General features: G+C 36.6%; 1 protein-coding gene across 1 annotated transcript in view; it reads right to left on the bottom strand.

Annotated features, from left to right (window-relative positions):
- Nucleotides 1-904: 904 nt before the first annotated feature.
- Nucleotides 905-27,729, bottom strand: part of ZPBP (zona pellucida binding protein) — a 127,250-nt gene continuing 100,425 nt past the window's right edge. Inside the window, exon 8 of the mRNA XM_052639235.1 lies at nucleotides 905-999. Coding sequence (XP_052495195.1) covers nucleotides 905-999 — 95 coding nt within the window. The remainder of the gene's footprint in view (nucleotides 1,000-27,729) is intronic.

Genomic DNA, 27,729 nt, shown 5'->3' with positions numbered 1-27,729 from the left:
AGGGGCTGCTTAGCTCCTCTTTGTCTCCACAAAAGCTAAATGGTGAATTATTTATTCATTTTTTAAAAACATGCATTTCTTTATTTGGCTGCATTGGATCTTAGCTGCGGCATACAGCAGAGACTGTCTAGCTGTGTGCAGGCTAGTTGCTCTTTGGCATGTGGGATCCTAGGTCCCCGAGCAGGGCTTGAACCTGTGTCCCCTGCATTGCAAGGCAGATTCTTAACCACTGGACCACCAGAGAAGTCCTTCAAATGTTAATTTAGGCACCTACAATGACTGCTCTATTCTAAAATAATTTGAGGGACTTTAAACTGAAAAGTTTAAGATCACCACAGCGACCTGTATTAAAAACCCATAATATGTTTGGGGGGGGGGGGTCGGTATATGGTCTAGGTCTTAAACTAAAGTAGCTAAAAATTGCAACAATAAAACTTGGGAGTTTTAAAAAAGTGACTCTGAGCTATGAAAGTTCAAATTGCAAGGAATAAAATCACATAAAATTAAAGAAAAGGACTGAAACAAGCTGAAATTACAATTACTGTAGAAGAATATGGTGGCCTCAGATTAGTTAACATATAATAATGACAAAATGGGCAATTTTTGAAAAATCATAAAAACCTTTTGGGTTAACCCAATATAGTATATTTGAAATTATCTTAAAAACAGTGACCCAAGAAATATTTTGCAGTCATATGTAGGTCTGGCATTAACGAATAAAGATTATTGGCTGTTCTGTGTATAAAGAATTTGGATATACAGTATTTCAATTAAAATGACATCTTTTTTTTTTTTTGGTAAAATCTAATACATTTAATTTTGGCATAATAGTGATTTATTATATATTAATACTTCAAAAATATACTTTTGTGTTTGACAAACCACCGACAAGCTCAAAATGGGCCTATAAACATGCTTTTGCTCCAAACACCAGGCTGCTATTGCACTGAAGGCAGTGAATTCCATCACGGGAGTTATAAGATCCAGGGCTGCAGATTACTGTGAATAAAAAATAAGTTAATAAGTAACAGTCTCCTAATACCACGTAAGTTAACTTTAGATGGAGAATACATTTTCAAAGAAGATTTTTTTTTTCTTTTTGGTTTTAAATGTGGTAAAATGCACGTAACATAAAATCTGCCATCTTAACCATTTTTAAGTATACAGTTGAGTAGTGTCAAGTATACTCAAATCATTGTACAACTAATCTCCAGAACTTTTGCATCTGGGATAAACTGCACCTGTACACCCATTAAACACCTCCTTATTCCCCCTTTCCTAGGTCCTGGCAGCCACCATTCCACAATTTGTTTCTATGAGTTTGACTCCTCTAAATGCCTCATGTAAGCTTAAGCCAAGACTGAGCCCCACAGTGTTGACATTAGAAGGCTTATTGGCCATTTTGTAAATTCTAGAAGAATGTGACTACTAGACGGTCCATAGTAAGCATGCTCCAGATGTATAAAGATAGCCGCAAATATGGGAAGGACTTGCAGATAATTTTTAACAATCATCTGGTTTCAAATTCTATTTCTATCAGGGGCTAAAAGTGTAATTTTAGAAAAATTACTTAGCCTGAAATGTAACTCAGTTTGGTCATCCCTAACGTAAGGATCTATCATTAATGTTACCAATGCTCCTTCTGCATGATGGGAAGTAAAAAAAGGAAGAAAGAAACCAAGGTTAAATACATTCTTTGTTGTTGACTAAGTTTGGGATCCTGGGCAAAGTAGTCAATTCTCTTAGTTCTAGCTTCCTCATTTCTTGGCCAACTGATGCGAAGAACTGACTCATTTGAAAAGACCCTGATGCTGGGAAAGACTGAAGGCAGGAGGAGAAGGGGATGACAGAGGATGAGATGGTTGGATGGCATCACCGACTCAATGGACATGAGTTTTAGTAAACTCCAGGAATTGGTGATGGACAGGGAGGCCTGGCATGCTCCAGTCCATGGAGTCACAAAACATTGGACACAACTGAACTGAACATTTCTAAAAGAGGTACAATGACAATCAAGTCATAGTGTTTTTGTGAGGACTGAAATCAGATGACTTAGAGAAGAAAACACCAAGTTTGTGACAAGCATTGCATTCAGTAAATGCTTAACCCTGTGCACTGCATGGCTGCTATCTCCACCACCTCTTCTATGTGTGTACTGCCATGAAGGTCATGGGAAGACATCAGCACTCTAATCGGGCTTGGGTCTCCGATTTTCTATTGCATATGTCATCAGCCAAGGGATCACAAGGATGTTAATAAGAGCATATCTAAGGATGGGTTATCATAGGCCATGAAAGAAGATCTCTTTTTAGCACTGTAATTTAATAATACATGTCACTGATTGGATCTGGGTCATATTATATTATTTAATTTCATATTTCTTTCAAAATACATATTTTTTTCAAATTGGGGAATATCTTAACCATCACTCAGAGAAAGTATTCTCTGTTCTAGGTTTCATAGTTCCTCAGTTTTAATAGATATTTTATTTGAAAATTAATGTTCCAGATGGAAAAAAAAAATTGGTAAACAAAATTAAATTGATTTGCTGCAGTAATAAGAAGAGTATTTAAAGTAAAAACGCATGTGGTAAAATTATAATGTTATAATGTTTCTCAAAGGAGTTGTGACCATGGTACACATCCTCTCAAAGACATATATTAGTATTTCTTTAAGTACAAATATGGAAAGATTGAGCAAAGGTATTAAAAATGTTAAATCATTAAACCAGGAGAACAGAAAGCCTACATGAAGTCTTACAAACATATTTTTACATGACAGTCACAAACAGAATGGAAACTGGCATAAAACCATTGAAACCAAAGCATAAATAATGATATTCTAATAAATATTCTTATATTTAAAAAGCTTTTGTAAATATTGTATATGTATATTGTTTAGTTGCTAAGTCAAGTCCAACTCTCTTGTGATCCCATGGACTATTGACTGCCAGGCCCTCCTGTCCATGGGATTTCCCAGGCAAGAATACTGGAGTGGGTTGCCATTTCCATCTTGAGGGGTCTTCCCGACCAAGGGATTGAACCTGTATCTCCTGCATTAGCAGGCAGATTCTTTAACACTGAGTACCAGACCAGGGCCCTTATCAACAACACTCTCTCCTAGGATATATTCTGAAATATTTTGTTCTCTCTTAAGCAAAATTGAGGAAAAATGCTAAAATATTATTAAATTTAAGTACAAAATTAGTGAAATTATCTTCCAGGTTTAAGTCTCAGGGAATGGAATATCTCACAGCTACAGTTAACAGAGTAGCCTAATTAAATTTTGATTATTTCAATAAGAAGAGAAGGAAGCATTGGTGACTGATCAGTATCAACATATAAAGAAATGATAAGGAAATACAGGAAAAAAATCTTCATGAATTTTAGATGGGGACTAATTTCTTTAAAAAGAAAGTGACTAGCCATAATAGAAAATAATTGATTCATTTAGTATTAAAATTAAAAACTTAATCAAAAGAATCACAAAAGTAACAACAGTCAAGCAGGAAACCTAGGAAATAGTTGCAGCTTAAAGCTCAACATTCAGAAAATAAAGATCATGGAATCTGGTTCCATCACTTCATGGGAAATAGATGGGGAAACAGTGGAAACAGTGTCAGACTTTATTTTTGGGGGCTCCAAAAACACTGCAGATGGTGACTGCAGCCATGAAATTAAAAGACGCTTACTCCTTGGAAGGAAAGTTATGACCAACCTAGCATATTGAAAAGCAGAGACATTACTTTGCCAACAAAGGTCTGTCTAGTCAAGCCTATGGTTTTTCCAGTAGTCATGTATGGATGTGAGAGTTGGACTGTGAAGAAAGTTGAGAGCTGAAGAATTGATGCTTTTGAACTGTGGTGTTGGAGAAGACCCTAGAGAGTCCCTTGGACTGCAAGGAGATCCAACCAGTCCATTCTAAAGGAGATCGGCCCCGGGTGTTCTTTGGAAGGAATGATGCTAAAGCTGAAACTCCAGTACTCTGGCCACCTCATGTGAAGAGCTGACTCACTGGAAAAGACTCTGATGCTGGTAGGGATTGGGGGCAGGAGGAAAAGGGGACAACAGAGGATGAGATGGCTGGAAGGCATCACCAACTCAAGGGATGTGAGTTTGAGTGAACTCCGGGAGTTGGTGATGGACAGGGAGGCCTGGCGTGCTGTGATTCATGGGGTCTCAAAGAGTCGGACATGACTGAGCGACTGAACTGAACTGATGTAGCCACCAGAGGACTATCATTCAGGAAACATACATAATTCATATCAATCAATGAGAAAAGGATAGAAAACTAAAAACAGGCCCAAAATAGAATATACAAATATCCAATGATTGCTATTTTATTGATGTACAAAATAGTGCTCAAACAAATCAAGAATTTGGGAAACACAAATAAAGATCAAACTATAAGACACTGAGCATGCTCTCAGTGAGAAGTTGGACTAGGAAACCCCTTGAGATGGGAGCTTAACATTTTCTTGCAACATCAGGATTAGAAAAAGATGATGACCATCTCTACTTCCATTGAACACAGTACTGAGAGCCTTTCCCAGAGCAATTGGAGAAGAAAAAGGAAGCAAATTCAAATGGTAAAGTGTCGGGAGCCACGTTAGGCATTACTGACAAAATAGAGGCACAACCCCAACCCTCTCTCCTCATCTCACAGGCACAGCCCCGGAATGAAGGAGTTAGGCCTTGTGATTCTGACTTGTTCTTTCCTTTCTTGGGTTGAGTTGGCTGGAAAGAATGTTAAGGTGCTTGAGAGAAGCATGAGAAAGCACAAAGCCTTCTGCAGTTGTGCCCAGAAAATAGTCCATAAAATAACCATTGACATTTGTTCAAGGATCTTTACAAAGAATGTCCCAGGATGAGCACATATGCCGCAGCTTGAGGCCACGGGAAGGATTATTATCTGAGACCTGTTTGTGAGGGCAATGTTTATGGCAAAAGAAGTTTGCTGAGTTTAGGGTTTAGGAATAATTAAGAATAGCTAGAAGCCCTTTTTAGGAGATAGTGATTTTAAGATGCTAGGGGCAAATGGGATTTAGAAAGATAAGAAATAAACTGAGGAATGTAGTATGAGTTACAATGTAATCACAAGTAAAGTATAGGATACATAAGAGAAAGTAGATAATAGATAGTAAAGCTGATTCTGAGAGAATCGCTGAAGCAGGAACTCTGAAGGACAACAATGATTTCTGGAGATAATAAATCTGAGTGGGGAAAACTAAAGATGTCAAACCTCTGACCTAATGCTTTTGTCAATATATAAAAGAAAACCTGAAGCTTGAAATAAACATGTAGTTCCGTACTATGAGTCAGAGGTTACATCATCGTCCGCCGATACCACTCACCCCTTCAGGCTGATTCCCTGGCTGCTGGAGCTGGACTCCGGCAGTAAAGGAAGAGTGATGTTATCCCTATTTATAGCAGGTATGATCCAAATTGCCAACATCCATTGGCTCATAGAAAAAGCAACAAAGTTCCAGAAAAACATCTACTTCTACTTTATTGACTACGCCAAAGCCTTTGACTGTGTGGATCACAACAAACTCTGGAAAATTCTTTTTTTGTTGTTGTTGTTGTTGTTTTTTTAAATTTTAAAATCATTAATTCTTACATGTGTTCCCAAACATGAACCCCCCTCACACCTCCCTCCCCATAACATTTCTGTGGGTCATCCCCATGCACCAGCCCCAAGCATGCTGTATCCTGTGTCAGACATAGACTGGCGATTCAATTCTTACATGATAGTATACATGTTAGAATGCCATTCTCCCAAATCATCCCACCCTCTCCCTTGGAAAATTCTTAAAGAGATGGGAATACTAGACCATCTGACTTGCCTCCTGAGAAATCTGTATGCAGGTCAGGAAGCAACAGTTAGAACTGGACATGGATCAACAGACTGGTTCCAAATAGGAAAAGGGGTATGTCAAGGCTCTATATTTTATACGCAGAGTATATCATGAGAAATGATGGGCTGGATGACGCACAAGCTGGAATCAAGATTGCTGGGAGAAATATCAATAACCTCAGATATGCAGATGACACCACCCTTATGGCAGAAAGTGAAGAAGAACTAAAGAGACTCTTGATGAAAGTGAAAGAGGAGAGTGAAACAGTTGGCTTAAAACTCAACATTCAGAAAACTAAGGTCCCATCACTTCATGGCAAATAGATGGGGAAACAGTGGAAACAGTGACAGACTTTATTTGGGGGGCTCCAAAATCACTGCAGATGGTGACTGCAGCCATGAGATGCTTGCTCCTTGGAAGAAAAGTTATGACCAACCTAGACAGCATATTCAAAAGCAGAGACATTACTTCGCCAGCAAAGGTCCATCTAGTCAAAGCTATGGTTTTTCCAGTAGTCATGTATGGATATGAGAGGTGGACTATAAACAAAGCTGAAAGCTGAAGAATTGATGCTTTTGAACTGTGGTGTTGGAGAAGACTCTTGAGAGTCCCTTGGACTGCAAAGGAGATCCAACCAGTCAATCCTAAAGGAAATCAGTCCTGAATGGAAGGACTGATGCTGAAGCTGAAACTCCAATGCTTTGGCCACCTAATGTGAAGAACTGATTCCTCAGAAAAGACCCTGATGCTGGGAAATATTGAAGGTAGGTGGAGAAGGAAATGACAGAGGATGAGATGGTTGGATAACATCACTGACTCAATGGACATGAGCTTCAGCAAACTCTGGAAGATGATGAAGGACAGGGAAGCCTGGTGTGCTGTGGTCCATGGGGTCACAAAAGCTTGTACATGACTGAGTGATTGAACTGATCTTATAGGAAGAAAATCCTAAAGATTCCACACTAAAATATATTGACTAATACAACATTCAGCAAAGTTGCAGGATAAAAAATTGACACGCAAAAATAGTGGTGTTTCTATAGACTAGACAATCTGTAAAGGAAATGAAAAAAAGAAAAAAAGCAGCTCTACTTACAATAGCATCAAAAACGTACGCTACTGTAACTTGACCATGGAGGCAATTTCTTGTGTACTGAAAACTACCAAAAATTGCAGAAATAAACCAAAGACAAATAAATGGAAAGATACCCCATGTTCTTTAGTAAATTTATTATTAATATTTCAGTTATTATTATTAATATGGCACCCCACTCCAGTACTCTTGCCTGGAAAATCCCATGGGCGGAGGAGCCTGGTAGGCTGTAGTCCATGGGGTCGCTAACAGTCAGACACGACTGAGCAACTTCACTTTCACTTTTCACTTTCATGTATTGGAGAAGGAAATGGCAACCCACTTCAGTGTTCTTGCCTGAAGAATCCCAGGGATGGGGGAGCCTAGTGGGCTGCCATCTATGGGGTCACACAGAGTCGGACATTACTGAAGCGATTTAGCTTAGCTTAGAGGAGTCTGGTAGGCTGCAGTCCATGGGGTCGCGAAGAGTTGGACACAACTGAGTGACTTCACTTTCACTTTTCACTTTCATGTATTGGAGAAGGAAATGGCAACCCACTCCAGTGTTCTTGCCTGGAGAATCCCAGGGACGGGGGAGCCTGATAGGCTGCCGTCTATGGGGTCACACAGAGTTGGACATGACTGAAGCGACGCAGCAGCAGCAGCAGCACCAGCAGCAATATGTCAGTACTACTAAAAATTACCCGTGAAATCTCTGTCTCTGAAACCTATAGATTATATGAAATCTCTATCAAAATCTCAGTGGTGGTGTTTTCAGAGACAGAAAAATCCATCACAAAACTCATTTGAAATCTCAAGGGATTCAAAATAGCCTAAGCAAATTTGTGAAAGAATAAAGTTGAACATCTCACACTTGTTGATTTAAATACTCCGAATCTACAGTAATTTAAATGACCTGATACTGGCATAAAGACAGAATCACAGGCAAAGGGAATAGAAAGCTTAGAAATAAACACTCAAATAGTTTTTAACAAGGATACCAAGATCATCCAATGAGGAAAGGACAGTTTTTTTCACAAATGGTGCTGGGAAAACATGAGACATGAGAATGAAGGAGGCTGCACTCTCACCTTACACAATATATATAAAAATTAACTCAAAATGGATCAAAGAGCTGAAACTGTAAAATTCTTGGAAGAAAACAGGAAGAAGCGGCAAGACTTCAGATTTTACAATTATTTTTTATATGACACCAAAATACAGGTAGAGAGAGGGTGAATAAGGGTTTGACAGTGGATGAGATCATTGGATGATATCACCAATTCAATGGCAACGAGTTTGAGCAAACTGGGAGATAATGAAGGACAAGGAAGCCTGTGTGCTGCCGTAAACAGTCCGACACAACTTACCAAATGAACAATAACAAAAGCATAAGGACAAAAGACAAACAGATAAACTGAACTACGTCAAAAACCGAAACTTTTTCTTGAACCAAGGAAAGACCATGTAAGGACAATGGGAAAGTGGCCTCCTATGCCACCTGCAAGCCAGAAGAGTATGCGTCGGAAATGAATCACCAATACCTCAAACTTGGGATTCCAATCTTCAGAAGTGCAAAAAATGAATTTCTGGTGTTTAATCCATTCAGTTTGGAATTCTGTTATGTAGCCCAACCTAACAAAGTATTTATCTAAAAGAACCAGAAGCAGGCTCTTGAAGAGGTATTTGCACACCCATGTTCAATCAGTGTACCATTACCCACAACAGCCAAGGGATGGAAGTAACCCAATGTCCACTGACAGATGAGGGGATAAAGACAATATGGCGCACACATGTGGATAATGAAAATGTATTAATGTGGGAATATGAACTTACGAAAAGTGCTGCGGAATGGGATGAAAATGTGTTATGGTCACACACTATACATGTTGGAGGTGGGAATGTGATACACACACACACAAATGCCGTGGAATATTATTTAGCCTTAAAAAGGAAGGAAATTCTGACATATCCTACAATATAGATGCCAAGTTAAATAAGCCAATCACAAAAGGACAAATGCTGTATGATTTCATTCACATAGGTGTCTGGAGCAGTCATATCTATAGGGACAGAAAGAAACACGGTGGTTGCCAGCACTGAAGGGGAGGGGAAATAGGGAGTTAGTGTCACATAGGCACAGAAGTTCAGTTCAGGAAGATGAAAAAGTTCTGGACATGAAAGGTATTAACATACAACAAAGTGAATATGCTTACTGCCACTAATTTGTACTTTTTAATATGCTTAAAATACTAAATCTTTGAAATATTTTACCATAAAAATGTGATGCATGACATACTCATCAGATTGCCAATATTTAAAGTTTGGTTATGTCAAGAATGACAAACCTAGACAGTGTGTTGAAAGGCAGAGACATTACTCTGCCAACAAAGGTCCATACAGTCAAGGCCATGGTCTTCCCAGTGGTCACGTACGGATGTGAAAGCTGGACTATAAAGAAGGCAGAGCACCAAAGAACTGATGCCTTTGAACTGTGGTGCTGGTGAAGACTCCTGAGAGTCCCCTGGACAGCAAGGAGATTAAACCAGTCAATCTTAAGGGAAATCAACCCTGAATATTCATTGGAAGGACTGATGCTGAAGCGCCAGCATTTTGGTCACCTGACGCAAACATCTGACTCTCTGGAAAAGTCCCTGATGCTGGGAAAGATTAAGGGCAGAAGGAGAAGGGTACGTCAGAGGATTAGATGGCTGGATGTCATTACTGATGCAATGGACATGAACTTGGACAAACTTTGGGAGATGGTGAGGGATAGGGAGGTCATGGGGTTGCAAAGAGTCAGACACAAGTAGGCAACTGAACAACAACATGCTAAGAATTACCACAGATATAGAACAATAGGATATGTCCTACACTTTTGTTGTAAAAGTGTTTTCTAAATTTGATGTATTGATCCAATTTGACATATTTTCATGTATTTCTTAAGACCCAATATTCACCAAAGACCTATGATATACAAACAAAAATACTCACAACACCACTGTTTGTCACAGCAGAAAAACTGAGGAGTAGAAAGAAATTTCAACCAACAATAAAACAGATATATCCCCCTTGATATATTCATAAAATAGAGTATTATACCCAGAAAAGAAAAAAAAAATTTAATTGTGCTAGAATCACAAAAGTGTGAATGAATCTCACAGATACAATTTTCAATAACATGAATCAGTTAAATTAGCATTATCACTGGACAGATTCTCAGACTGAATTTTTAAAAATTCAACTTTATGCTGTTAATGGAAAAATGTAAATTTTAAACAAATTAATCTATACCTGTACTGAACTCACAAATAAAACCTCAATGATTTTATGTCACTTGATAAATCAATTAAAAGAAAAAAGGAAAGCTGTTTACCCTCTCTTCATATCAAGAAATTTAATTACAATAGAATAGTAAAATAAAAAAGAGGATCCTATAAAAGACATATATATATATATATATATATATATTTATGTGACTGTACATATATGTGTGAAAGTGAAGTTGCTCAGTCATGTCCAACTCTTTGTGAACCCATGAACTGGTAGCCTACCAGGTTCCTCTGCCCATGGAATTTTCCAGGCAATAGTACTGGAGTGGATTGCCATTTCCTTCTCCGGGGGATCTTCCTCACCCAGGGATCGAACCTGGGTCTCCCACATTGTAGATAGACACTTAACCATCTGAGTCACCAGGGGAGCAACATATATGTGTATATACATGTAAATTTGTGTATATATATACATCATATAAGTATACATACACATATAAGTATCTACACACACACACATACACAGACACACATACACACACACATATGTACCCTTATTTCATGGATCTGAGAGTAAAGAAACAAAATTTGAAATAAAAAATTACTAGAGAATTTTTTCCCGGTTGTGATGCTGGTAAGACTTTTATAAGAGGAAACAGAGAAAATAAACAATTAGACTATACAATATTAAATGAAAAAATGTACTATGGAAAATGTTTACAATGATTAAAAAAAAAGGTAGCAAAGCATTCTAGTACTAGCCATATTGAGTTAATCAATCTGTAGGACCAGTGATAACGTTTGCAAGAGGCAATATACATTATGCGGCAGGCAAACACTGGGCAGCTCGTCTGAGGGAAGGAGGCTGTGCTGGGCGAAAGCACTGTTGTAGCGCTGTGTCAGCAGCAGCCCCGGCCAGTCCACACGGCACACAGGCGGTGACAACCGTAGCAAAAATCATGTCTGACTGGCTAAAAAAAATAAGACGACAGACTTCTGGGCCACCAGGAGATAAGTAAATAATGGTAGAAATTCAAGGAAACAGGCAGAAACAGAACAAGAGTTCTAAAAGCTGCATATAAACTCCATGCAGATGACTGGCTGATGTGTGGCCTTCACATGACTCAATGATATTGTAAGAAGTTCAAAACCAGAAAGAGTTGGAAAGCTGAACAAAGAAGATGCTGCCCACAGTGGAAGAGGCAGTTTAGATTTTGAATTTAGCATATTACTCAAATATAAATCAATACTCTTTAGAGGAAGAAAAATCCAGAAGACTCTACATAGCACTATCAATAAAGTTCAGCATATCATAAAAATCATTAGATTGTTAAAGATACAGAAAATTAACACATAGTCAAGAGAAAAAACTCTAATAAAAACATTCAAAATAATGGAGATGTGGTAGTTAGCACATAAAGACTTTAAAGCAGCGAGCCTAAGTGCAATGCAGGAGACCCAGGGTCAATTCCTGGGTCAGGAAGATCCTCTGGAGAAGGAAATGGCAATCCACTCTAGTATTCATGAGAATCCAATGGACAGAGAAGCCTGGTAGGCTACAGTCCATGGGATCGCAAGAGGTGGTCACATCTTAGTGATTAAATCACCACCAACCTGGTTCAATTCCTGGGTTGGGAAGATTCACTGGAGAAGAGATAGGTTATCCAACCCAGTATTCTTGGGCTTCCCTTGTGGCTCAGCTGGTAAAGAATCCACTTGCAATGCAGGAGACCTGGGTTTGATCCCTGGGTTGAGAAGAGCCCCTGGAGAAGGGAAAGGCTACCCGTTCCAGTATTCTGGCCTGAAGAATTCCAAGGACTGCACAGTCCATGGGGTCACAGAGAGTCAGACATGACTGAGCGACTTTCACTTCACTCACTTCACTCAAAATACAACAATTAAAAATTTTAGATCCCAAAAGTAAAATACCTGAAGTAAAACAAACCAAACCTGGATGTGCCTAACAGCAGAATAAAGACAAAAGTAGAATATGTCAGTAAACACAAAGACTTATTTATAGAAACTGTTCATTATGAAGAAGAGAAATCAAAGTTCAAAAATATGAATAGATCAACATCAGCACGACTACTGGAAGCTCCAAAAGGCAGTCCAACTAAAGAAAAATGAGCGATCAAGCAAAAACTTTCAGAAGTAATTTTTGGAAGAAGTCTTAAAAACAAGCAAGATACAAGAAATAGAAAAATAGCAGAAACAAGTCCTTTCTTGTCAGTAATTACTTTTAATGTGAATGGATTAAACTCTACAATCAGAACACATAGAGACTGGCAAAATGAATAAACAAAACACCATCCACCTATATGCAGTTTCTGGAAGAGACTCACTTTAGACCAAATGAAGCAACTAGGGTGAAAGAGAAAAAGTTATTCTATGGAAATTGTAATTTTAAAAAAGCTGGGACTTATTCAGTCTAAATAGACTTTAAGTCCAAAACTGTTATAAGAAAATAAGGAAATTACATATTCCTGAAGGCTGAGCACCGAAGAACTGATGCTTTTGAACTGTGGTGTTGGAGAAGACTCTTGAGAGTCCCTTGGACTGCAAGGAGATCCAACCAGTCCATTCTGAAGGAGATCAGCCCTGGGATTTCTTTGGAAGGAATGATGCTAAAGCTGAAGCTCCAGTACTTTGGCCACCTCATGCAAAGAGCTGACTCATTGGAAAAGACTCTGATGCTGGGAGGGATTGGGGGCAGGAGGAGAAGGGGACGACAGAGGATGAGATGGCTGGATGGCATCACGGACTCGATGGACGTGAGTCTGAGTGAACTCCGGGAGTTGGTGATGGACAGGGAGGCCTGGCGTGCTGCGATTCATGGGGTCGCAAAGAGTCGGACACGACTGAGCAACTGAACTGAACTGAAAAGGATCAAATCACCAAGAAGATACAATAATTATCAAAACTGTTTCATACCAAAAACGGTGCAGAAAATACATAACGCAAACACTGAGAGGATTAAGGGAGACATAGATAGCTCTACAATAATAATTGGAGATTTCATTACCTCACTTCCAATAATAGATAGTTTCTAGACAGAGGATTAAAAAAGAAACAGAATTTGACAACTCTATAAATCAACTAAATTCAATAGATATATATATAACACTTCATTTACAGAAACAAAATACCCATTTTTATCAAGTACACATGGATTATTTTCTAGGATGGACAATATTTTAGGACATAAGACAATTATTCATAAGTTAAAAAGAAACAGCATCACACAAAACATCTACAATCACAACAGAACGAAGCTACTGAAGAAATCAGTAGCATAAGTAAAAGTGGAATGTTCACAAAAATGTAGAAATTAAACAACACACTCCTAAAAGGCCACCAGGATAAAGAAGATATCAAAAGGGAAACTGGAAAACATATCGAGAATTAGAATGAAAACAGAACACACCAAACCATATGAGATTAAGTGAAAGCAGAGGAATATTTATCATCACTACATGCCTACACTGTAAAAACAAAAGAGAAAGAGCCTAAATTTATAAGACAACTATATACCTGAATGGACGAGAAAGGAGCAAACTAAATCAAAAGCGGCAGAAGGAAGAAAACCTTTTGGAAAGATTAAAGTGAATATTAATGACAGAGGGAATTTAAAAAATAGAGAAAAGCAAGGGAAAGAAAAGTCAAGTTTTGTAAAGACTAAAAGAACTGACAAACTTCTAGCTAGGTTAAAAAAAAAAAGAGAAGATTCAAATTTCTAAAATCAGAAAAAAACACAGGACATCACTACCAAACTTACAGAAGTAAAAAGGATAAGCTAATTCTAAGAAAAATTATATATGAACAAATTTTACAAGCTAGACAAAAATGAAAAATACCTGGAAACACATGCATTACAAACTGAAGAAGAAACAGAAAATCTAAAGAAAACGGTAACAAGTAAAGATATTCAGTTCTTAACTGAAAACTTCCAATAACAAAAATCTCAAGGTAAGATGACTTCACTGATGAATACTACAAAATAGTCAAAACAAAAAAAAACCAATTCTTCTCAAACTATTTCAAAAACAGAAAGCAACACTTTTGAATCAATCTGTGGTATCAAAGTCAGAGATATTACTAAGACAATGAAATAAAAGGCAATAACTCTTGAATGCAGATGCAAACATCCTCAACAAAATACTAGTAACAACCTGCAGCACTATATGAAAATACTGTTCACTGTAATAAAGTGGGATATATCCCAGGAACCAAAAAGGTAGCTAAATGTATAAAAAAATCAATCAAGGGTAATATACCATACAAATAGAAGGGGGGGGGGGGACATGATCATCCCAATTGACGCAGATAAAGAATTTGATAAAATCCAAAATTTTTATCATAAAACACTCAATAAACTAGGAATAAATTCAAAAAATTCAATCTAACAAAGGCCTTTATAAAAAACGCAAAGCTAGCAGCATCTTTAATGTTAAATATTGAAAGTTGTCCCACTAAGGTAAAGAACAAGGCAAGGATGTTCTACAGAAAGATCTAGAGAGAGCAATTAGGCAAGAAAAAAGAATAAAAGGCACCTGAATTATAAAAGAAAAAGTTATTTATCTAATTGTAGCTTACATGATTGTGTGTGTGTATATACACATGGCAGAGAGAGGGGATGGGGATAGGGAGGGAGGGAGTAGGAAAGAGGGAGAGAAACCTGGGAATACACAGTTACTACTAGAGCTAAAAAAGGAATTCAGCATACAGGATACAACATCAACACACAAAAAATCAGTTACAACTATACAGCAGCAGTGAAAATCTCCAAAACTTTATTAGGAAAACAATTTTATCTCCATGATAATCCCCAAAATTCCAGATGTAAAGTTAACCAAGGAGGTGAAAAACTTGTGCATTAATATTATAAAACACTACTGTAAGAAATAAGAGAACTACACAGAGGGAAAGACATCCTATGTTCTAGAACTGGAAGACAGTATTATTAAGATGACAATATAGTCCAAAACAATCTATAGATCCAGTGTATTCTGAATCAAAATCCTGCCAACTTGTTTTGAAGAGGTGGAATGACAATCCTCAAATTCACATGGAATTTCTAGGGGGTCTCAAATATATAACATAGTGCTAAAAAAAATGAATAAAGCCAGAGTACTCACACTTACAAATTTCAAAACTCCTTACAAAGCTACAATAATCAAACAGTATAGTACTATAAAATGATAGAACACACACAAATGGAATAGAACTGAGAGTCTAGAAATAAACTTGTTCATCAACAGCAACTGATTTTCAACAAGGATGACAAAATCACCCAAACTGACCTTTCTAATGAAAGGTCCTGGGACAACTAGACAACCACACACAAAGAATAGGTCTGGACCCCTAACTCAAAATGCTTTCTGAAAATTACCTCAAATCTTTTTCTTTGAGAAAAAGAAAAGTGGTAGAGTTTTTTTACAATTTTGGATTTCACAACAGTTTTTCTTAGATATGACACCAAAAGCATGAGCAATAAATAAGAAAAAGATAAACTGGACTTAATGAAAAAACTTCTATGCACAAATGGACATTATCAGTAAAGTGAAAAAAAATCTGAGAATAGATAAATATTTGCAAATCATACATGTGCTAGTCCTTAGAACTCAACAACAAAAAGAGAAAAACCCAACTTAAAAAATGAACAGAGGACTTCCCTAGACTTTTTTTTTTTAAGATATACAAATGGCCCCCAAGTATAGGAAAAAATGCTCAGTATCATTAGTCACTTGGGAACACACAGATTACTAAGTCAGTACTAAGATACTACTTCACACACAAGGACAGCTAGAATTTTTTAAAGGAAAGTAACAAGCATTGAGGAAACACACCCTTGTATATTATTAGCAGCACTGCAAAATTTTGCATGCACTGTGCTAAACAGTTTGACAAGTACTCAAAAAGTTAAACACAGATTTGCCATATAATCCAGAATTATTTCATTCTTAGTATATAATCAAGACTTGAGAATGAATACTCAAGAAGATACACGCATCTCAATGCTCACTCCAGCACTGTTCACAGTAGCCAAGACATGGAAGCAACCTAAATGTTCATCAACAGAAGAATGCATAAAGAAGATGTGGTATATATATGCAACTAGATATTACTCAACCATTAAAAAGAATGAAATAATGCCATTTGCAGCAACATGGATGGACCTAGAGATTGTCATAGTGAGTGAAGTTAAGTCAGATTCAGGAGAAATACCATGTGATATCCCTTATATGTGCAATCTATACAAATGAACTTATTTACAAAACAGAAACAGACTCGCACAGACTTATGAGAACAAACTTAATGGTTGCCAGGGCGAAAGATGGGGTGAAGGGTTAGTTAGGGAGTTTGGGATGGACATGTACACACTGCTATTATCTAAAATGGATACTGAACAAGTTCGTAATTTACAGAACAGGGAACGCTGCTCAATGTTATTGAGAGTTAATGCTTAGGTAGGTTGATAAGAAGTCTAGGGTCCCCAAGGAGGAGAAAGGGGTCTAGGGCTTTCTCTCAAGAAGGAGAATAGAAGAAACTTTTTTTTCTACATTCCTTAGTCTTAGTCACATAAAACTTTTTTTAGGCCTGAGCTGATGATTACACAAAACAACTCATCAGAGACTCTGTACTAAGGATTATATAACAACAATGTACCCTGCTTGAGGATGTGTTTCTCCTTAAGACCCTTCTGACTAATCCTGTCATCTTAAAATGTATATTATGGAAGTGGGTCTGGTAAGATTTTTCTATTGTTAGTTCTAATCCCATTATCTTAAAATGTAAACTGTGGGAATAGGTCTGGTAAGATCTTTACAATCTTGAGACATTCTTTTGATTTACTGTAATAACCAATTTAAAAAGTACAGACTAGCAAGGGGGGCACTCTCAGTCCCAATTCTGATGTCCATGTGAGAAGCTTTCTCTGCCCCTTTTTATACTTAATAAAACTCTGCTACACAAAAAGCTCTTGAATGATCAAGCCTGGTCCCTGGTCCCTGTTCCTGAAGCTAAACCTTTGGAGACCAAGAAGCTGTCATTGTTCACAGTAAGCTGTCATTATGTGGCAGCCTGGATGGGAGGGGGGTTTGGGGGAAAATGGATACATGTATATATATGGCTGAGTCCCTCTGTTGTCTACCTGAAACTATCACAATATTGTCAATCAGCTATACTCTAATATAAAATAAAGAAGTTTTTTTTAAGTTTATTTTTAAAAAACCCTGAAAGGTTTAAAAAAGGGAATTATTTACCATTTTGCCTGATATAACCAAAACATATTAATAACCACAGAAATGTATGGAAAATGATTTTCAAGAAGCCAGACATCAAACCACAAGTGACAGCGATCAGAAGGGACAGACAAGAAACAAAATACATGAGCTCTACAACTGCTGTGAGAGCTGGACAATAAAAAAGGCTGAGTGCCAAAGAGTTGATGCCTTCGAACTGTGGTGCTGGAAAAGACTCTTAAAGAAACTGGAGCCGATTATACAGAGTGAAGTAAGCCAGAAAGAAAAACACCAATACAGTATACTAACACATATATACGGAATTTAGAAAGATGGCAATGACGACCCTGGATGCAAGACAGGAAAAAGACGCAGCTGTCTATAACGGACTTTTGGACTCAGAGGGAGAGGGAGAGGGTGGGATGATATGGGAGAATGGCATTCTATCATGTATACTATCATGTAAGAATTGAATCGCTAGTCTATGTCTGACGCAGGATACAGCATGCTTGGGGCTGGTGCATGGGGATGACCCACAGAGATGTTATGGGGAGGGAGGTGGGAGGGGGGTTCATGTTTGGGAACACATGTAAGAATTAAAGATTTTAAAATTAAAAAAAAATAATAATAATAATAAAAAAAAAAATAAATAAATAAAGAGTCCCTTGGACAGCAAGGAGATAAAATCAGTCAATCCTAAAGGAAATCAACCCTGAATATTCACTGGAAGGACTGATGCTGAAGTTGAAGCTTCAGTGCTTTGACCACCTGATACAAAGAACTGACTCATTAGAAAAGACCCTGATGCTGGGAAAGACTGCAGGCAGGAGGAGAAGCAGACGACAGAGGACAAGATGGCTGGATGGCATCACTGACTCAACAGATATGAGTTTGAGCAAGTTCCAGGAGATGGTGAAGGACAGGGAAGTCTGGTGTGCTGCAGTCCATGGGGTCACAAACAGTTAAGACACAACTTAGTGACTGAACAACAACAATTGTTGTAGCTTATTGCCTTCAGTGAGTTTCCAAATTATGGCAAAGGAAACTGAGGTGCAGCTAGGCAAAGTCCCTGAACTGAAGAGAAAAAACTGAAGTCCAAGAAGAAAAATGCAGTTAGCATTCTTTCCATGAATCAGAAAGGAGAGAACTTCAGAAACAGAGAGCTCTGGAAATGAGTAGAACATCTTGCTTGAATATAACAACAGAAGCTAGTGTACGTGTCTGAGTAAGTGACCTGAATCTGGTGAAAGGACTATCAATTTTGATAACACTAGAGGAAAGGGTAACTGGCACTCACTCAGGCTGAAGAGGAACAGTGTCTGTTCCCAACAACCAGAATGGAAAATTCATATTCAAAAGGCATTGGGTAGTGCACTTAACAGAGTCATAGAAAATGAACAGCTTTAGACTGAATATTGAACCAGAACATCTAATAAAATTAGAAAAGAAATGATCAAATTGTCTTTGATAATGTATTATTTACCTCTGAAAAGAAAGAAGACAAATTTTACAGGAATATAAAATTATTTAGCAACAAATAAGATAAAATCACTATATTTGGAACCTACAGAAAAATTATGACAGGCGAAAAAGAGGCAAGAAAACACATAAAAAAGGGAATAATCAAACAACAAAACCAAACCAGGAAAAAAGAGGTAAAATACTAAGAACTACAACACACCACTGAAAGAAACAACAGGAGACCTAAATAGATGGAAACTTATTCTGTGTTCACAGTAGGAAGACTTAATATTAAGATGTCAATAGTACACAAAGCAATCTAGTGATTCAATGCAACCTCTATGAAAACACCACCAGGGTTTTTTAAGAAAGAAATTTTAAAAAGCCAATTCTCAATTCATATTAAATTGCAAATGGTCCTGAATAGCTAAAACACAGTTTTGAAAAACAACAAACCTGGAGGAGCCATATATCCTCATTTCAAAACATACTACAAACCACTAGTAATCAAAACAGACAGACCTATAGACCAATGGAATATAAATAAACCTATTCATTTATTACCAACTGATTCTTAATAAGGGTGCCAAGCCCATTCAATGTGAAAATTAGTATCCTCAATAAATGGTGCTGAGAAATTTGTATTTTTACAAGCAGAAAAATGAAGTTGGATGCTTAACCCCATACAGATATCAACTGTGACTTAATTACAAGAGCTAGAAATTCCTGGAAAAAAACATAGGGCTAAATCTTCATGCCTTTGGATATGGCAACAAAATTTTTAAAAAATAGATAAATGAGTTCATTAAAAGTAAAATTTCTGCATATCAAAAGATGTTATCAACATCTCTGTCAAATGGTTAAACAGATGTTAACACAGTCTGTCTCAACTGGCACAAGACATAAGCACCAAACATCAGAAAGCTGGAGTGATTATTAATATCTAACACAGTGGACTTCAGTGCAACCAGTACATCAGGAATGAAACGGTGCAACAGTACATAATGATGGAGACTCAACTGATCAAGAAAAAAAATAGCAATCCTAGGTGCCTATTTACTTAATTACTGAGTTTCAAAATACTTGATAAAAGAGAAATAGTCCAATCCACAATTACAACTTTGAGTTTCAACATTTCACTCTTACAAATTGGTTTAACAAGTGGAAACCAGAACAACAGAGATAAAGAAAACTTGACTTCTACCTTAAATGCCAGAATAAATATTTTTAAAGAGGACACGGGAACATTCATCAAGATGGGCCATTTCCTGAGCCTTAAAACACTTCTCAAAACAACTAAAAATTCCAAGTAATATACAACATGTTTTTGAAACAGGAAAAAAAAATAGTTAGAAACCAACACTACAAAGATACACTGGACATGATCAATTATATGGGAGATAAACAGGATACTACAAGTGGGATGAAGGTAAACAAGGGCAGGAAAAAACCTATAGCCTTAAATACTTATATAAAAAAAGAAAAAGATATAAAATCAATGTCGTATGCTGTTATCTTACACTAAAGAAAGTGGAGCACATTGTTTCAGATGAGAAAGAAAAGCAAAAATAATATTTTTTAAATGTTAAAGTAAGATCAGATATAAGAAAGAAATCAGACAAATGAAAAATTCAATAAACTAAAAGTTGGCTCTTTGAAGATACTAACAAAATTCACAAATTTCCAACTAGAGATTGTAAAACCAGGAACAAATTAGTCAAGATAAATGAGTACACCAGAATGATGGAAGAAATATCACTACAGATCCTATGACATTAGTGGTAAAATAAGATAATACTGGTAAGTTTGTGGAATAGATTTGACCATTTAAAGAAAATGGACAAATATCTTGCGCATAAAATTTTAAAAATGGACCCAGAAAACCCAAAAAGCACTTTGTCAATTAACTGTTTTAATTACAACTCTTCCCACAGGGAGCTACAGTTCAGCTGTGGTGGTGGTCTAATGCCAAATGCTGAATGGGCTAGTGCCCTTTTAGCCCAACGGTTATGACTAAAACTAGAACTAAAAAATAACTACCTGAGGGTCTCTAAAAAGCAAAGACTTTAGATGAATTTGTAAAGGTAATTAAGAGAAGCAACTCACACCAAGATAAGTGTCTCATTTATTTTAGTTTTCTCTCTCAACCATGCCACCAAGGTTGACTGATTTGCAAAGCATTGCTGTACAGGCAGATAAAACTTCAACTGAAAACATGGTACACTTTTGGTCAATGGAAGCAAGGAATAAAGCCCAGAGAGACAACAGGGTGAGAGGGATGTCTTAGAGGCAACTGATGCTAAGAAAGAGTTCCCTTACTTCTGTATATGAGCCTGTACAAGACTGAGCAAAATTCTTGTGGCACATGTACACTACATAGACCCAAGCCAACATACAAAGACTTTAGAGAACTAAACTTAGATCTGAAACTACACAAATCACTGTCCAACTCCTCAACATATAATCAGGGAAAAGACCCCAAACCAGCAAAACAAAGTCTTTGAGGATTGAACTGGATTTGAATTAGATTTCCTACTAAAACAAAAACATCAACCTTTTCCAGATGATTATAACAGAATTCAGAGGATACACAACATAACATTCACTAGTTATAATGTTATAATAGAAAGTAAATCAACATCCAAAAATCCAAGAAAATGTGACCTATTAACAAGAGAAGGCAATGGCACCCCACTCCAGTACTCTTGCCTGGAAAATCCCATGGACGGAGGAGCCTGGTAGGCTGCAGTCCATGGGGTAGCGAAGAGTCGGACACGACTGAGCGACTTCACTTTCACTTTTCACTTTCCTGAACTGGAGAAGGCAATGGCAACCCACTCCAGTGTTCTTGCCTGGAGAATCCCAGGGACGGGGGAGCCTGGTGGGTTGACGCCTATGGGGTCGCACAGAGTCTGACACGACTAAAGTGACTTAGCATTAGCATTAACAAGAGAAAAGATAAACAAATGCTAACCTCAAGATAACAGATGCTTGAATTATCAGACAATATTATTCTAAGGTAGATAAATAAACTGAAGAACAGAGAGAAAACACTGAAAAACAGTAAACCCTCAGGTACCTATATTACAGTAGCAATAGGCATAATATGGGTATCACTGTCAATATTGAAGAAGAAAAGAGAAATAGTTAATCTAGCAATATATATAAATGATATTACATAACTTGATGAAAGACAAATTCACAGATTCAAGGATCTCATAGAATCCTAAACAGATATTATTTTTTTAAATGTTTAAAAACATCACACTCAAAAGGTTGACAATATATAATAAAAATCCAGAAAGCAGTTGGACAGAAATGACAAATTATATACAAGGAAACAACAACTCAAGTGACTGTAGATTTTAAATCAGAGTCTGCAATGGTCAGAAGACAGTGGAACAACAGTGTTAAGAACTGAAAAAAAAAAAGCTTCAAACCAAAATTCTATACTCAAACATACTATCCATCAAAAAATGAAGAACAGAGATCTATAGATAGAGAAGTGTCATCTTTAGACAGAGAAAAGGTAAGAGAATTTGCCACCAGCATACCTGCTCTACAAGAATTGCTTGAGGAAATTCTTTTAGATGGCATAATATCTGAAAGATACTATGTGAAAGATAATATCTGGCAGACATAACATCTGGAAGAGGAAACCTCCATCAGCAATGGAAAACATCTGGATAAATATGAAAGACTATTTTCTCCTTAAGTTATTTAAGGTATGTAAGATTATTAAAAGTAAAAATCACAATAGGGTTTGGAGAACTTTTCAGTGTGAAAAGTGAAAGTGAAAGTCAATCAGTCATGTCCACCCCATGGACTATACAGTCCAAGGAATTTTCTAGGCCAGAATACTGGAAAGGGTAGCGTTTCCCTTCTCCAGGGGATGTTCCCAACCCAGGGATCAAACCCAGGTCTCCAGCATTGCAGGTGGAGTCTTTGCCAACTGAGCCACAAGGGAAGCCCTTTCAGTGTACCAATAAGTAATAAATATGATTATAAAATAAATACCAGTGAGATGGTTGCCAGATAAGGGATTTCAAGCATTGTAAGGTTTCTACATTTTTGTGGATTGGTGTAATATCAACTCTTAAGTAGACAATGAAATTTTAAATTTGTATAGTCTTTAGACTACCAAAAACATATAAACAGTACTGTCAAAAAGGAAATTAAATGAATCAAATACAACTAAAATGGCATTAAATGTTTTAACTATAATACTTAAAATAATCAAATAATATAAAAAAGGCAGCTTAACTAATTGAAAATGTTATAAGAAGAAACAAATGAGCTAGAATAGCTAAGACAACTTTGCAAGAGAAGAAAAGAGAATCACACTACCCAATCTTAGTACTCAGCAGCTACAGTACAGTAGAAGTTTTGGTAGAAAAACTGACACAAAGATCAATGAAACAGATCACCTTCCTGAGTAATCCATCAAATATTTAAAGATGAAATAATATCAGTTTTAAAGAAACTCTTTTGGAAAATAAAGTTGGAGGGAAAATTGCTCAAGTCATTTTATGATGCTAACATAACTGTATTTCATAAACATGACAAAGACATTTAAAAAATAGATGAATACTCTTGTTGAAAAAGGTATAAATATTAACAAATGAAATAAAACAGTAAGTCAAAAGAATAAAAGATCACAATTGGTAGAGTTTATCTCAGGAATGCAAGGTTAGTTCAACATTAGAAAATCAACCAATGTAAATTTCTATACTAATATAATAAAAATATATTTTTTAAAAATTCAGATAAAGAATGGAACAAAATTCATTAACTACTCATGATCATGACTTCAGAACAGCAGGAGACTGGGCTTCCCTGGTGGTACAGTGGTTCAGAATCTGCCTGCCAATGCAAGCAACATGTTCAATCCCTGCTCTAGGAAGATCCCAAATGCTACAAGGCAGCTAAGCCCATGAGTCACAACTACTGAGCCCGCACACCTAGAGCCTGTGCTCTTCAACAAGAGAAGCTACTGCAATGAGAAACCCGTTCACTGCAACAAAGAGTAGCTCCTGCCTGCTACAACTAGAGAAAGCCTGCACACAGCAATGAGATCTAGTATGGCCAAAAATGAATAAATACATCTTAAAAAAAGAAAATAATTGTAGGGGACTACAATATCTAAGACAGTCCTAGTGCTAATATCATTCTGAAAATGAAAAAGAAAAGTTATCTCTAACATTGGGAACAGGATAAGAATGCCTGTTTTTACTCAGCACTGTATTGGAAGACCTAGTCTTGGCAATACAACAAGTAAAGGAAAAAAATGGCACAAATATCAGAAAAAAATAAAATTTATTTGAAGATGATATATTTATTCTTGAAAATATATATATAGGGTCTAGAAAATAACTATGAGTTCTCATCATTTGAATTAAACAGAGACACTGGATCCAGGTTAATATTTAAAAATCAACTGTATTCTTATATGCTATAGTAATTCAGAAACACAGAATAAGCAAAGAAATTTTTAAATAAAGTACTTACGATAAAGCTACATTAATAAAGACACATGGTATTGGTAAAATGATAAATATAAGGATAAGCGGACCAGAATTAAATCAGTTGAATTTTTGACTTTTTGACAGCAGTACCAAGGAGCTTCCCAGGTGGCGCTAGTGGTAAAGAACCAAGACGTGGGTTCAATCCCTGGGTCAGGAAGACTCCTGGAGGAAGGTACGGCAACCCACTCCAGTATTCTTGCCTGGAGAATTCCATGGACAGAGGAGTCTGGCAGGCTACAGTCCATAGGGTCACACAAAGTCGGAAACAATTGAAGCAACTTAGCACGCACCAAGGAAAATTTAATGAGAAAAGAAAAGTCTTCCACAAATGGTTCTGGATCACCAAGATAGACTATCTGTATAGTGAAAAATGAATACTGACCCTTACCCTCATACCAAACAGAAATATTAATTCAAGCATAGACTTAAATGCTCAACCCAAAAGTACTAAATAAAAAGCACAGTAGAAAATCTTTGTGACATTAGGGTAGGAAAAGTTTTATCAGATCACAAAAACACATGAACCACAGAATTAAAAAAATAATAATAAACGGGACCTTTTTCAACTTTTTGCTTTGAAAACAAAAATGCAAGCCTTAGTCTGGAAGAATATATTCATAGTATATATATCAGAAAATAACTTTTGTCCATATTAAACTAAGAACTCTATAACAACTCAGTAAGACAAATAACCCACTTTAAAAATTACAAAGATATTTTAACAGACATTGTGCAAAAGAAAACCAACAACCAATAGAAATTTGAAAATATCTTGTTAAAAGGAAAATTAAAATTAAAACCACAATGAGATACCACTACACATACACACATTGGAATGGTTAAAATTAAAAAGTGTGACTACTCTATGCTTTGGAAGATATTTATTAAATAGAACAACAGGAACTCCACAACTTTGCTGGTAGAACATGAAAATTTTACAGCCACTTTAAAAATAATTTGGCTTTTTAAAAAAATAAAGTTAAACATAAACTTACCGTATGACCCAGCAATCGCAGTCATAGGTATTGTCCACACAAAGACTTGTACAGGAATGTTCATAGCAGCATTATTTGTAATGGCCTAAAACTGGAAACAACCCAAATGTCCATCATCAGGTGAATGGATAAACAAATGTGGTATATCCATACAATGGACGACTACTCAGCAATAAAGAGGAGCAAACTATTACTATATGCAATAATACTGATGAACCTCAAAATCATTATGCTGAGTGAAAGAATTCAGACAAAGATTATATACTGTATGGGTCCACTTATTAAAAATTATAAAATGTATGTAAATATGTAGTGATACAGAGCATAATATCAAAGTTAGCCTGGGAATGGATTTTGAAAGAGGACTGATTACAAAAAGGCATAAACAAAGTTCAGGATTATGGCAGAGATCCTCTTCTTGATCACAGTAGTAGTTTCATGGATGAATACAGTCCAAGTCATTAAACTGCATAATTTCAACATGTATACTAAATTGTATGTCAATGTTGAGCCCAAACAAAGCAAGTTGCAGAAATTATTTAAGACACTACTCATTGGTTATCATGCAAACCAATTATTTGCTAGTGTTGACTGCCACAATAGGGTTGAAAGCATAAAATCCTAAACTGAGGTAAAAAATATCAAATTCTGATAATAGATATATCTGAGCAAAGCAAAGACAACAGATTGTCGAGGCCTTCCCAGGAAGCTTCGCCTGTGTTCTAGTTAAATCACTTTAGTGTGACCTTGCTAAAACTCATAGTTCTAAGTGTTTATTTTTTATTTTTAGGATTGTTTTCATACCCATTCTTCTCACATAGGAATAAAGACAGTTTCACTGCTTTATTTACAGTTTTCATGCTCTTGATTTCTTATCAGTCTTCCTAGAATGTTCAGAAAAGTATTCACCAAAAGTGGTGAGAGTTGGCATTCCTTTTCTCTTCCAGTTGTCAGGGCCCACAGGCTTTCCCAACTAGGTGTGATACTAGTTGGAGGCTTTTCAGAGATGCCATTAATTTGATTGATGAGGGAAATATCAGTCAGTTTAATACATGTTTAATTGGAATCACAGAAGGAAAAAAAGTAGTTAATAGGAAAATTATTTGAATAAATACAATTTTCCAAATTTGAAGATCACTTAGTCCACAAGTCCAAGAAACTCAACAACAAACTACTAACAAAGAATCATGAAAAAAACAACACCAAAATGCATCATATTTATATTCCTCAAAAGCGTAATAAAAAGAAAATCTTAAAAGAATTCTCAAAAAAATAAATAAATAAACGCACATGTTGCATAGAGGAACAAAATGAGGATGATACAGATTTCCAACTGGAACAATTCAAGTGAGAAGACAGGGTCAACATTTAAATATGTTCAATATCCAGCATACAAAACTGTTCAAAAATGAAAACAAAAAAATATGACTATTCATCAGTAGCACACTCACACCAGAAGAAATGTTAAATAAAATCCTTCAGGCCACAGGAAGAGAATTGTACATGGAACTGAGTCTACACCAAGAATGAAAACTAATGGATAGGATAATTAGATGGGTAAGTACTGTAAAATATTCTTAAAGAAATGGGAATACCAGACCACCTTACCTGCCTCTTGAGAAACCTGTGTGCAGGTCAAGAAGCAACAGTTAGAACTGGACATGGAACAACGGACTGGTTCAAAATTGGGAAACGAGTATGTCAAAGCTGTATACTGTTATCCTGCTTATTTAACTTATATGTAGAATATATCATAAAAAACGCTGGGTTGGATGACTTACAAACTGGAATCAAGACTGCCGGCAGAAATATCAACAACCTCAGATATGCAGATGATACCACTTTAATGACAGAAAGCTAAGAGGAACTAAAGAGCCTCTTGGTGAAGGTGAAAGAGGAGACTAAATAGCTGACTTAAAATTCAATATTCACAATATGAAGATCATAGCATTTGGTCCCATCACTTCATGGCAGATAGATGGGGATATAGTGGAAACAGTGTCCAATTTCATTTTCTTGGGCTCCAAAATCACTTCAGAGGGTGACTGCAGCCACAAAATTAAAAGACACTTGCTCTTTGGAAGAAAAATATAAAAGGCGTATTAAAAATCAGAGATATCACTTTACTGACAAATGTCCATATATGTCAAAGCTATGGTTTTTCCAGCAGTCATGTATGGATGTGAGAGTTGGGCCATAAAGAAGGCTGAGTGCTGAAGTATTGATATTTTTGAACTGCAGTGTTAGAGAAGACTCCTGAGAGTTCTTTGGACTGCAATGAGATCAAACCAGTCAATTCTAAAGGA

This window comes from Budorcas taxicolor, chromosome 4 (genome assembly GCF_023091745.1).
Source record: "Budorcas taxicolor isolate Tak-1 chromosome 4, Takin1.1, whole genome shotgun sequence".
NCBI classification, from domain to species: domain Eukaryota; kingdom Metazoa; phylum Chordata; class Mammalia; order Artiodactyla; family Bovidae; genus Budorcas; species Budorcas taxicolor.
The sequence above is the reverse complement of the archived record's forward strand: the minus strand, read 5'-3'. Positions and strand labels throughout refer to the sequence as shown.